The sequence below is a fragment of the Pan paniscus genome, chromosome 5 (genome assembly GCF_029289425.2).
Source record: "Pan paniscus chromosome 5, NHGRI_mPanPan1-v2.0_pri, whole genome shotgun sequence".
In the NCBI taxonomy this organism is placed as follows: domain Eukaryota; kingdom Metazoa; phylum Chordata; class Mammalia; order Primates; family Hominidae; genus Pan; species Pan paniscus.
Genome location: NC_073254.2, coordinates 116,641,501 through 116,654,663, shown reverse-complemented (window position 1 = coordinate 116,654,663; position 13,163 = coordinate 116,641,501). Strand labels below are relative to the sequence as shown.

Genomic DNA, 13,163 nt, shown 5'->3' with positions numbered 1-13,163 from the left:
ATTCTATTTCAGATACATTCTTCTTAAATAGGATAATGAACTTTTGTTTCCATCCTAACAAACTTATTTGATGTCTTCATATATAATTTAGTAGTCATAGAGAAATTTGCATCAAATTTCTCTACTTTCCTTGATTAAATTTATAGCTTGCTTATCTATGATGCTATCAACATTACTTCCTAATAAATGTAAATTAATTATGTACTACTTAATTCCCTTAATGTTATTCAAAACATTAATAAGCTGACTGCAAGAGTAATGTTCTGTATATACATAAATTATGCTGTTCATAAAACTAATTATTACATGTCTAGCATTTTGAAGCTCATGAGTTTTTCTTAATTTTATTAGTAAGCCTTGTACAAGTGGCAAATATAAAAGCAATTCTTCCAGAATTTTACAAATAAGAAAAAGTAGAAGCATCTGGCAACTTTAAGAAAGGGCTGAACCAACATGTGAGATGTATGTAAACTGTTCCAAAAGGGATATGTTTACTCCCTTAGGTCATGAGGGTTATTTGCAGTAAGAAAGCCATTCATGAAGCAGGTCTCCGACACCTGTTTTATCTGGTTTCATAGGTTTCTGACAAGTCAGTAGAATAAGAGCTGGCATTTGTTGAGTGCTTGAATGTGTGCCAATCACTATTCTAAGTCCTTTATGTGTGTTACCTTATACAGCCCTCACCTTACCTTCATGGGGTTAGATATTAGCATCAGCCCCACTTTGCAGACAAAAACTGAGAAATGAGAAGTTTAACCGCTTGCCCCAGGTCACCCAGCTAGTAAGCAGCAGATCTAAGATTTAAGCACAGGCCAGGGCCATCTGTCTTTAGAGTCTCTGCTTTTAACCTCATGAAACTAAGTTTGAGTTTATCTTTGGTAAAGAATATGATCAGGAACATCAGCATCACTCTCTGAATAAGCCACAACATTTGAAATTCCTTTTCCTTGAAATAAACAGAGATGGAAGAAAGCCAACCTGCTCAACTGCTTGTTTTATAAATAAGGCAAATGAAGGCCCCCCACCCCTGAGGTGAGTTAGTCACCCATGGTGACACAGCAGTGGGGGCAGGGAGGACCAAGTCTTTTGCTCCTCAGTCCAGAGCACTTTTCACTGCATCAAGCAGCTTCATTTATCCCTGATAGTTTAAGAGGTTAATCCTATCTCAAAGGAGGAGAAAATATGGTAGCTCTATCTGGAGTTTGTTCAAATGAAGCAGTTCAATGTGATGGGTTTTAAAAATTACACTTGGTGATTTATAGGTAGATTTCTCAGAGCTTTTTAAAAAAATAATTGATTAATCTTAATTGACAAACAAAAATTGTACATATATTATATAACATGTTTTGTATATGTATACATTGTGGAATGGCTAAATCAAGGCAATTAACATATCTATTACCTTATCATATACTTTTTTGTGTGTGTGGTGAGAACATTTAAAAATCTATTCTCTTAGCAATTTTCAAGTATATAATACGTAGTTGTTAACTATAGTCACTATGTTGTACAATAGATCTTGAAATTATTTCCCCTGTTTAACTGAAATTGTGTATCCTTTGACCAAGAATACCTAGCTTTTAAAGTGACATAATAATCAGATGAATGCCAATTTTCCGAAGACATGTGACAATATCAGAATTCCCAATGGTACATCAGTTCAAATAGCTCAATTTTAAAGAAGCAGTACTTCAGGGCCTATAGATATTTAACAATGAGATGAAGAAATATTAAAGTGAGTTGCAAGTTTTTGCAGGCATTTCAGCCTCTGGTGTCTCAATCACAAAGTTAAAAAAAGATTAAAATAGTTATTAGACATTTCCTGTGGACTGATGAGTCTAAATTAAATATATAATATTGCATTTAGATTACTTTTGGGTCAGATTATTTGCTTTTGATCATCCTCATGTTTTTGTGCAGAACAACGTTGTTTTTCCATCTCAACTTTAAAAAGCTGGGCCCAGTGATTGATCTGGAACAATCTATGAAAAAAATCACTTAGGCACACGAATCTGTGATATACCAGAATTGAAACTCAAGTTCAGGGCTTGTGTAGGCTTTTTGAAGATCAGTATTAGCCATCTGGATCTCCAGAGAATTTTGAAACTTATTTTGAGTTGTTAATTTCCTTATTTTGTCATTGAAGTCCCCCTTTTTTTTTCTGTCCCAATTCAAGAAAAGTGTTGTTATAAAATAAATGGACTGTGATTGCAGATTTTACTTGGGAGATTCTGGAGCTCCAGGTATTGTTGGATATCTGAAAGTCCCATTTTCTAACTAAAATCAGTGGAGATCTCTTGGCTATAGGAATTGTCAAATTTGTAGAAGGCAGGAGAGCAGGGTACTTAAAAGCATGGACCCTGGAGCCCAGTGGTGTGGGATTGCTAAGGCAAGTTCTTGCAAGGGCCAGGGAGGTGATCTAGCTGAGTGATGCAGACAGGGTGCAAGGGACAGAGAGGGCATGCCCCATGCAACTGGACAGCCACTAGTTCCATATGATGGTGACCCTGCTGGGGAATGTGGAGGCAGTCTGCTCACCCAATGGCAGGCTCTTCCTCTACTTTTAGCTGCAGAGATGGATTTTACATTAGTTATTTCCAAACATGTTGAGGCCAAACATCAACAGCCTGCTGGCCAGATGTAGCCCGTGAGCCAGTGTGAGATCCTGACACAGATGGTGCTCCATATAGACAAATAAGACCATGCTGTTTTTTTCTGGTGACACCCTCCCTCCCCTTGCAAGTCAGTGAAAGCCTGCCAAGGTGGGGTTTGCTGTGAAACTTTTTCTTTTGGTTGGAAAGTGCATGAAGACTCAACTTTAATTTTGCTACATATTTGAAGATGAAGAAGGAGGAAAGGGATAAAATGATCTTTAATTCTATGGTATATGAACAACTGAAAATTGAAATATGATCTAAGAATACTAGGAATAGAAAGTAGATATACAGTTCTGACACATTATTAAGTGACTGTAAATTGCCAGAAAGAATAGCTGCTGAGTTTCTCAAGTGTCATGCTAGTTTCAGTTCCTTTATTATAGGATTAGCATTTTAAAAGTGTCTCTGAGGAAAAGATGTATTTCTTTTTACCTTGAAAACTTCTTTAACATGCATCGATTTATCATTACGTTATTTTCAAATCATGTCACTTTTTTTTTCAGTAAAATGCTATCTTGTTTTCTTTCATCTACTCATAAACACACTTCATAATTGCAAGTGAATAGAGAAAAGAGAGTAATACATTTGTTAGAAGCATCTTAAAATGAAGTTTAATTAATTACTGACCTATGCTACCTTAATTATTACAGCTTCAGATGTTCTATACAATAGTGGAATTTAATTAAAACCTTCCTAACTAAAGGATGCTTGGTCCTATTTTAGAATTAAGCAGGATTTTGATTTATCAGTACTCTTCTCCTCCCACTCAAACCTTAATGAGGCTGCAAGCAGATCTCCTTGTGAAGGCCTGCGCTAACCTCTCAGCTCATCCTGTTCTCCTCCTTCCTTGAATGTTAGAGTCAGTACCATTAGGTTTAGTATGTAGTTACCTTCACAGAGTATAGGCACCCAAATTATACTCTTGTACTTTCCTTGAGGAATCCATGTAATATTTATACTCATATATATGCACCCACTTGTGTTTATCTCCAAAGGAAATATAAAGGAAAGCTTCCCATTTTTTAATTGCATTTCCTAAATTAACTAGATAGTATTTCATAAAGTCATAACTGTCTCATGGCATGATCATATTGAACTGAAGAACTCACCACTAATGGGTTTGGAACAGGCTACACACTTGTTGGCATAAAGATGGTTGTAGCAGTCCACGCAGAATGGATAGTCGTCTCTGGACATGAACTGTTCTTCACAGAGATCTTTCCTACAGCCACTACACAGAAAACACTCTTTATGCCATAACTGGTCACAAAATGTTATCCCACCTGAAGTTATCACCTGCCAAAGACCACAGAAAAGGCAATGACCATGGGAGTCATTACAATTCAGATCATTTCATGATTCTTTTGAGATCCTAGTATCTCTGGGGAGAAAAGGAAGCAAAAAGAAAAAAAAAAGATCATTTCATGTCTTCTATGCCACAACTGGTGCTTTTGGCTACTCTATTTTCACCTTATGTTAGGATGTTCTTTTCCTCAAAAACTCATTAAAAAATTAATAATATGAGAAGCCAAAGGCTATAGGAATTAATTAGAAGTAGAAAGAAATGAAAATTATTGTATGTTTTTCTCCTACAATGAAATAGAACAGAGGCAGGGCCATATTGGACTCAGGAAGATGGGGGAGAAAAACCACACAGGTTCTTTTTTCACTTCCTCATACTTCTCTGAATTTTCTTAATTTTGGTTTTTAAAGATCTGCCGTTAGAGCTATTTTCTATACTATGTTCTTATAACTACCTGTCTAACTTTAGGGATGCTTAAAAGAATTCTTCTTTTTCCTGAATGCTTTACACCAGGTCCAAGAATATTCAACAGCAGTAATTCTGAATGGAATTGGTAAGCACCATTATTTGCTAATAACAACTACCATTTCTTAAGTGTTTTTTCAGTCCTTACCACCGTGCTAAGGATGATCTCTTCTGAATATTCTCAACACCTCTACATACTACAGACTGTCATCTTTCCCTCTTTTCAGATGAGCAACTAGTGAGGGTTACAGTCATTAAGTTACTTGCCATGGCCATAGTGAGCTAGGATTCAAACCTGCATGGTCTGATTCCACAGCCTGTGTGCATCACCATTAATGCCATACTGAGTCAAGGTTACCTTACACAGATAAGCAGTTGAAAATCATTGTTGAATGAATGAATAAATACCAAAGGAAAAAATAGTTGGAAAGCAATTCCAATATTGTATCTAGCAGTGGGGTGCTGTGGGAATTAGAACTCAATGGAATAAGCCCTGGTTGTACATTGAGCCTTAAGGTGTGATGTGCAGTGTTTTGCCTGAGATGTAATTAGTTCTGCATAAGATAATATTTTCTTTCTAAACCAATTTAATCCATGAATTCTACTTTTTAAAAGGCTGAGAAATCTTTATTTAGAATCAGATGGATAAATATTGGGCAATTTTTCTCATGTAACTATTTTTAAGCCATATCACCTTTTGAATTCACAGCTAATGAGCTCTTAGAATTGCTGTAGATACTGGAATGTGTTTTTGTAAGTGTTTTATAATGACTGAAGCAATGGGGTATCTGAGGTGGTTCCTATAACCTTTGTATCAAATTAACTAGGTAGTAAAAACTTAGAGCCTATTTTAAGCCACCTCGTTGTTTACAAACTCAAAAATGTTATTTGTCTGTTACATAGACTTGTGAAAAAATTATTCTAAAGGTATTTTTAATCTTATAACAAATACCTTATAAATTAAAGATATTTGATATGAAAGATATTTTCCTAGAGGAAAAAAAGCATGCTATTCTGAATAAGTAAATGGGAAGCATAATGTTGTGATGGAAGTAAAGCAATTTAAAATACCTCCTACTGACTTCCAATGCCTTACAGCAGACACAGCAGAATTCATGATTCCTTTGATTTGTTTGGTCTGATGATTAGCAGGCAATGCTTAAAAGATCTGAAACTTGAAAAATGTATTCACAGCAAAATAAAACTTGATATATACACCAAAGACTGTTTAATTAGAGAGAAGAAATTCTGGAACATTAAAAATAGTTTGCTTGTGATTATATTCCTTTTGAAGAGGTAGGAAGGTAAGATAAAGTCTAATATCTAAGCTTGGTTTTCGCCACTGATTGATCTTAGGATTTAGAACAAGTTTGTTCTGTGAAAAAGTGGGGGCAATAATGATTTTGCACTCATTATGTGACAGATGAAAAATCGAAGAAGACATTTAACTCCTTTTGAACCTTGAGGAGTTTGAATTTGAAGCACTTGTAGTTTAAAATCATTTGCTTTCTGGCAGAAAATAAATCTTAGTTTAACAAAATAAAATCTATGGATTTTAAAGCTTAAAAGTTCTGAGGGCCTGGTTGTCAAGTAGTTTTTCCTTTTTTTAAGAAAATATTTGGTCTTTGGTTTGGGTTGAAAAAAATTGTTTAGATTGGATCATCTTGATCAAAAACAAATCTAGCTTTTTAGAAAAGGACTTGTGGTTTTAAAAACTAAACAAAAAATAATCTGGCATGTCATAATCTGTCTACTACCCAATATAAATATTTTGTAAATTTTTGATGACTTCAAATCATATCCTAAATATAGTTACAGGCTCCAATAACCTGGGAAACATCAGCACTTGGCCCAGACAGTGCTCAGCATGGATGTACTAAAGAAGTTTCACTCTTGAATTGTTATAGCATTGAAAGAGTCTTCATTATTGTGTCTGATAAATGATTTTAGGATAATTCTCACAAATATCATTACTGTTTTAGTCTGTCTTTAAGAAATGCAGTCTAAAATTGGCCAACTCAGTTGTCTCTCAAAACAGTGAGATAAACCTATTCATTTTATTTCCAGTAAGATTTTATTTTCTTTAGTTTTTAAGTTTTGTATATTTTTTAGAGATAGGATCTCATTGCACCCAGGCTGGAGTACAGTGGCTCAATCATAGCTCACTGCAGCCTTGAATTTCTGGGCCCAAGTGATCCTCCTGCCTCAGCCACCCAAGTAGCTGGGACTACAGGCACGTGTCACCATACTGGGCTAATTTTTAAACTTTTTTTTTTTTTTTTAATACAGACAGGGTGTCACTACGTTGCCCAGGCTGGTCTTGAACTCCTGGCCTCAGGCAATCTTCCCACCTTGACTTTCCAAAGTGTTGGGATTACAGACGTGAGCCACCATGCCCAGCTCCAGCATGTTTTTAAATGCTGTCATTGACTCTGGTAATTCTTTGGAGCTTCATATGTCATATGGCTTGATTGCTGCTTGTAAAGTCATCTTCTAAGCCAGTGTTTTGGTAGAGTAATGAAGGTCTCAGTCATAAGATTATTTTATGTCATGTGATCAATTGTAATTCTCAGCCATCAACATAGTGTAATTTAATAATTATAACTTAGCATAGTGTATTGCTGCCTCTTTAAATGCAGTAGTGGTATTGGTTATGTATGTTAAACAGTTAACTGCGTGTGTGTGTGTGTGTGTGTGTGTATGTGCATGTGTGTTCACATATGTGTGTGTAGAAAGTGGTAGTGTGACTTCCAGCTGTCCAGATATACAAATGGGCTTGAGTTCTGCCAAAGTAACCCACAGATAAAAAATACTTTGAAACCACTATACTAATCCAATGTATTTTCATGATTCAGCTTTCTCATGACAATTTATGGTGTCATTTTAAACTTATGATGCCTCACAGGTCAAGGACTTCTTTGAGAACCTCCATATATATTTTATGGAATGCAGACAGGCTTCATCAAGGTGTTAGAGCTACTTTTTCACATAAAAGCTTAGAGGATAAAAAAGGAATTGGATGAAGTTTACTTCAAAAATATTACTTTTTTTTCTCTTAGAAAATGTTTTTTTGAGTGGGAAGCCAAGTCAGAAGGCCCTACATGATCCTGGAACTGGAGTGAAGGAACTTGCTGCTCTTAGTCTTCTTTCTGTCTTTTGTCTACTGAACTTCCCCCATGATCTTGGCACTCTCTTGAGCCGATTGCTCTACTCGTAGGAAATACAGAAGCTTCAAGTCAAGAAGACATTTGCATTGCTGAGAAAGAATGTGAGAAGTTAAACATCCTGTTTAACTTGGTTCCCTTAGTCACTTTGTGAGGCAAATCCATATTTCTCTGAAACAGTTAATACTGAATGGATCAAAAATTATTTTTTAAGAAACATCTGTATTCAAAGAGAGACCTGTGCTTTCTCTCAGAATACGTGAGATCTTGTATAAAAGCAGTGAATGGGCCGAGTGTGGTGGCTCATGCCTGTAATCCCAGCACTTTGGAAGGCCAAGGCAGATGGATCACCTGAGGTCAGTAGTTCGAGACTAGCCTAGCCAACATGGTGAAACCCTATCTCTACTAAAAATACAAAAATTAGCTGGACGCAGTGGCACACACCTGTAACCCCAGCTACTTGGAAGGCTGAGACATGAGAATCTCTTGAACCTGGAAGGCAGAGGTTGCAGTGAGCCGAGATTGTACCACGGCACTCCAGCCTGGGTGACAGAGCGAGATTCCATCTCAAAAAAATAAAAAAACAAAAAACAAAAAACAGTGAAATGAACTGGAATACCAAATCACTTGAGCTGTTTGGAATATTAAATTCTTGTTGTGGCTGGAATTTTATGGTTAATAAAAAAAAAAAGATGGTCATGCTCATCGTGACAACTAGTGGTTTGGACATGTTGAAAGTCCAAACTACCATGGGTGTGTTGATTACAGATATAACATAATAGTATCAGTTCATTCTAAATATATGATACAGCTAAAAAGAAATAGTCTGAGTTTCCACAAGCTTCACCCTCTTTAGAAAATTACCTTCTTACAAAAGTTGCAGTAGTGAGCAAACTCCTTCTCAAAACACGGCACACAATAATTGCCACTGTCTTTGGAGATCAAAGGCTTTGTCCCTATAGGTTGTCGGCAATTCTCACACACAAAACAGGTTTCATGCCAGTAGTTTCCCTTAAATTCCATTTTGCGGGAACCTGTACTCCAAAAGTAAGGACATGTTAGTATAAGTCAAGCATAATTTTATTTTTTAAGCAAATACAGATCAAATTACTTAAAAACGTTTTAAGTTAAGATGATAAATGAATTGTCCTTTTAGAAAAATAGTATTTTTTCAGGTTCCAAAAAACCCATTCACCTGGGGAAAAAAAATGGTTAATAAAGTTTAGCCATGATGATGGAGAATCACTCTTAGATTGAAAACTTTTTCAAGCCCTGCATAACCTATAACCTGGAGATGTAAAAGTACTTTTAATGGAGACTCCTAATGGTTTCACATGGTTTGGATAAATTGAGCCATAATAATCATTACAAGGGTATTAAAAATGCCCAGAGCACAACTACTGAGACTATACTGTGCAGTTATGGCCTTCTAAAAATTCTCTGAATCCATAATAAGAAAATGAGAGAGCAAGAGTGGCAGAGAATGAATTATGTTCTTATGCTGCTGACCATAGAGATTGAGAAGATCAAAATATAAAGAATTAGTCCTTGCCAAAAGTGGAATGATATACATGAACCCTGTCTTCCCTAAGAGAGAATAACAATAACCGATCCTCAAAACAGTTTGTGTCAAGCTACAAAATGGCAGTTGGCCCCAATCGCCTATGATGAATCACTCTTTCTGATGCCATTGATTGTGCCTAGGGCACTGTGTTTAATGTAGTGTTATTGGTATACATTTTGTCTTTATTTTATGGGTAAGATTCTGGTTTGAAATGTTTCTGTGAATTAGACTATATGAAAATACACAGAACACTGTAATTTACCTGTTCAAGGATAATGAATGAATAATCTTTTTATTTCTAAAGTACACGGAAGAAGATTGAGAGAGTAAGAAAGATATCTTTCTCGAAACCAGGGTTTTGGGAGCTGCTGCACTCCTCATGTGCTGGGACTTAATGAAAAGCATCACAGCTTCAGTTAGAGACAGGAGTCCCCTTGAGACCCTACCAGGCATGATGGTCCTCTTGCAGTGGAAGCACTTGGAGGAGCACTCGTTAGAATAGCACTCCGTGCACAGCAGGCGCTCATCCTTGGCAGCAAAAGGCTTTTCCACCAAAGAGTGATTGCATTTGGTGCACTTGAAGCATCCTTCATGCCAGTGCCGGTCTTTGTAACAAAGATCCTTTGAGACGGTAAATAAAAGTTAATTAAATGTGGTTGTGACAATACAGGCCATTTTATAAAACAAAACTGAACACTCCTGGGACTCTCATGTCAGTAGGTTGTGCTAGTAGCGTGAGGGAAAGTTGTTACTGAAACTGTTATCCATAGAGAGGAGACTCTCTGGGGTAATTAAGAGCTAGAGCCTAGGGCTTTCTTGGTGGGTCACTTAAGGCAGCTGGGAAAAAACAAATAAATTCTCTGCTATGTCTTCAAAATTTGCCTATATTCTTTTTATAAACTATAATAGAGGTTTTTCATGGAATGATTTTTAAAAATTTTAGGGTACAATGTTCTATTACTCTTTGAGATGTAACTAAACAGACAAAAAATAACATCACCTAAGTAAAACAAAGGCAGAAAGGAAGGAAGGAAGAGAGAGAGAGAGAGAGAGAAAGAGAGAGGAAAATAATCGGAGGATGGAAGGAAGGAAAGAAGAAAGAAAGAAAGAGAAAAAATAAGCATGTCGGAGGAAGGGGTGGTAGGTGTGAGAGGTATCAATAGGGTTTAGTAAGAAATGAAGCTGATTTTACATCAGAAAACAGATTTTGAATCCTTTCAACTTCAATTCTTTATGCATTTATTTATACCCTTGTCATTCCAGAAATAACAAACACACCCAGAAGGTTACTGAGGGCTTGGAAACAGCAGGAAAATTCTAGCTGTGTAACTTTGGACAAATAGCTTAACCCCTTTAATCTTTAGCATTCTCAGCTACCTTAGAAGATCATGTGAGGATTAAGCATATGTTGTATTTCATAGTGCTAAGTGTAGTGGCTGGGGCTTGACTGCTGGTAACTTTTAAGATCCTTATATATCCAGTAGCAGAGAAATAGTGTTGAAAGTCAACACTAAATGAAAAGAGGCACTCCAACCCACTTGTTTGCTGTTCATATGCAGTAATTCTGTAAATTGAGGTGAGACTTACCTTAGAATCAGATTCAATTGGTTTTTTGCATTCCTCGCAATAGTGAGAAAATACACGATCATAACATGTAACACAGTACGGACTGTCATCCTTTAGTACATATTTCTTCCCAAGAAGTGATGCTGTGCAGTATTGACAGTAAAAGTGAGCAGTTGTCATTTTGGTTTGATCCTATGAATGACAAAGTGATTCATGTATATAAAAGCAGAATTTTGTTTATAGGATAAATGATGAAACCTTAATATAATGTGAGTGAAGCATTTGAATGAACTTATATTTTCTTAAGCAAAAATCCACCAATTTAGGAAAGTATGCTTATAGTCATGGTGACATTTGGAGTGATTTAGGAAAGATTACTCTCCCATCTTGGCAGTTCCCTGTGTGTTTTGCTAAAAAAATTGCATAAAACCTGCAGCTAGATTATGAAAAACATCTTGTGTTTATCATAAGCTAATGTGGAATTCAATGAGAATATGGTATCTGTTGAAACAGGATGGTTTTACCTCAAGGATATAAACTGTTGCTAGGGCTTTTAATAACTGTCATCACTGACTTTCTTGCTGGAAAATTCTAGAGGCAGATTTTGATGGAAATAACAGTCTTTTTTACTCACATATAAATTAATAATCAGTACATTGTCATTTTCTAGTTCATTCTTTTACTCCTCAAGTCTTTATTGAATACCTAATAAGGGCTCTGCACATTTACCCTGAGGTCTTCGTGTACCACATCCCCTCCTCGGCTGTGGCTTCCACCATCCCAAATGTGCTGATGACTCCAAAATCTCTGTTTTCTGCTAGCTTTAGATATCTTCATTTAAATGTCCTTTACCAAGCTGGCCAAATAAAACTCCTCAGCAGGTAGGATTCTCAGACCAAGTGCTAGGTCTTTGTGACTATTGTGAACAATTGCCCAGATGCAGAAGTGCAGATAAAATCATCAGTGGTAGAAAACAACAATGGGTTCCTTCAGGCTTTAGGGCCAAAGTAACATGTATAGAGCATAAATAATAGCAGCAGCTATTCCATTATAGCTATGGATAAAATAGCTAGAATTCATCTGCAAGGCAAAATGCATTCTGTAAGATGAATAAAAAAGCTGATATGAAACATAAAGCCAGTGATAGATAAGGACTCTGATTGTTTCGTAAATTTGGAAAGCCATTAAGAAACAATGCATAGCCTGTAGTCCCAGCTACTCTGGAGGCTGAGGCAGGAGAATGGCGTGAACCCGGGAGGCGGAGCTTGCAGCGAGCCGAGATTGTGCCACTGCACTCCAGCCTGGGCGACAGAGCCAGACTCCGTCTCAAAAAAAAAAAAAAAAAAAAAAAAAAGAAAGAAAGAAAGAAACAACGCATATAGATTTCCAAAGGTTTTAATTAGGCGTTGAACATGAATTCTTTGTTGTTACAAAAAAAAATTAGCACTGCTTTTCCTTGGAAAATGAGATTTGTCATCTCAGGATTTACTGGAATATATTAGGAGCTTTGAATATTTTCTAATTCTCCCCCCACAGAATTTTTTTTTAATTTTAGCAAAATCAGAGGAGCAATTAACGATAATACAACAGTTTTTGATACTAGTTTGTATTGACTACATTTGAACTGTTATTCTCATGCGTTTTGCCTTATTCTAGTGATGAAATTCCCAGCAGAGAGCCGTGCTGAATGCACATGATTATTAATTCTGTACATAGCAGTTTTGCTATATTGTTCTTCACTAACAAGTAGAGAAAAGGCAGAGGATTTGGAATATGTGGGTCTTTTCCCAGGAAAGATGAAATGCAGACTAGAAAGTTCGCAATGGAACATGGCCAAAATTATCTAAAAGGAACATTGAATTCTCCATTTGATTAATTCCACAGAAATGTTCCTTCCTAGTGAATACAAACACACTCAGAGGGTTACCGAAGGCTTGGAAACAGCAGGAAAATAGATCTAATTCCCTTGAAAGGTTTAAAAATAAAAGTTTTATTCACATTTATAGCGATCAAGTGTTTGTCACTTTATAGAAATATGTACCTTTAACTCTTCACTTAATATGGAAAACGTCATTTTCATTAATATTTATTTTAGTTTTAGATGTGTATAATAGCATCATGAAACATGGCCCCTCAGGGGTTAGGAACTGCAGTCTACTGCCATTTTGTGAGGCTTTTAGTGTAATATAAAATGAATATATAAAACATATAAAACCACAAAAGGGATTACCAAATTGATAATATTTCAATTGTTTATTTTAAATGACACTTTAAACATGACAACATCAAAATACCTGTAACTTATTTAGTGATCAGATCAGAAGTCTAAATATAAGACAAGATGGTCCTTCTCCCATCCCAGTCCTAACTACATAACAGGACTGGATCCACAGAAAATGCCTTACAATATAGACCATATTTCTTAATTTTTTGTTTTGTTTTGT

General features: G+C 36.1%; 1 protein-coding gene across 7 annotated transcripts in view; it reads right to left on the bottom strand.

Moving 5' to 3' along the window:
• FHL5 (four and a half LIM domains 5) overlaps positions 1 to 13,163 on the bottom strand; it is a 60,898-nt gene that overhangs the window by 8,978 nt on the left and 38,757 nt on the right. For all 7 annotated transcript variants that reach the window (XM_003824372.5, XM_055113962.2, XM_003824373.6 and 4 more), the window contains 4 exons: positions 10,741 to 10,911; positions 9,600 to 9,774; positions 8,454 to 8,623; positions 3,767 to 3,953 (listed from right to left, as the gene is read on the bottom strand). In XM_003824372.5, the coding sequence (XP_003824420.1) occupies positions 3,767 to 3,953; positions 8,454 to 8,623; positions 9,600 to 9,774; positions 10,741 to 10,899 (691 nt within the window). In that variant the 5' untranslated portion in view covers positions 10,900 to 10,911. The remainder of the gene's footprint in view (positions 1 to 3,766; positions 3,954 to 8,453; positions 8,624 to 9,599; positions 9,775 to 10,740; positions 10,912 to 13,163) is intronic.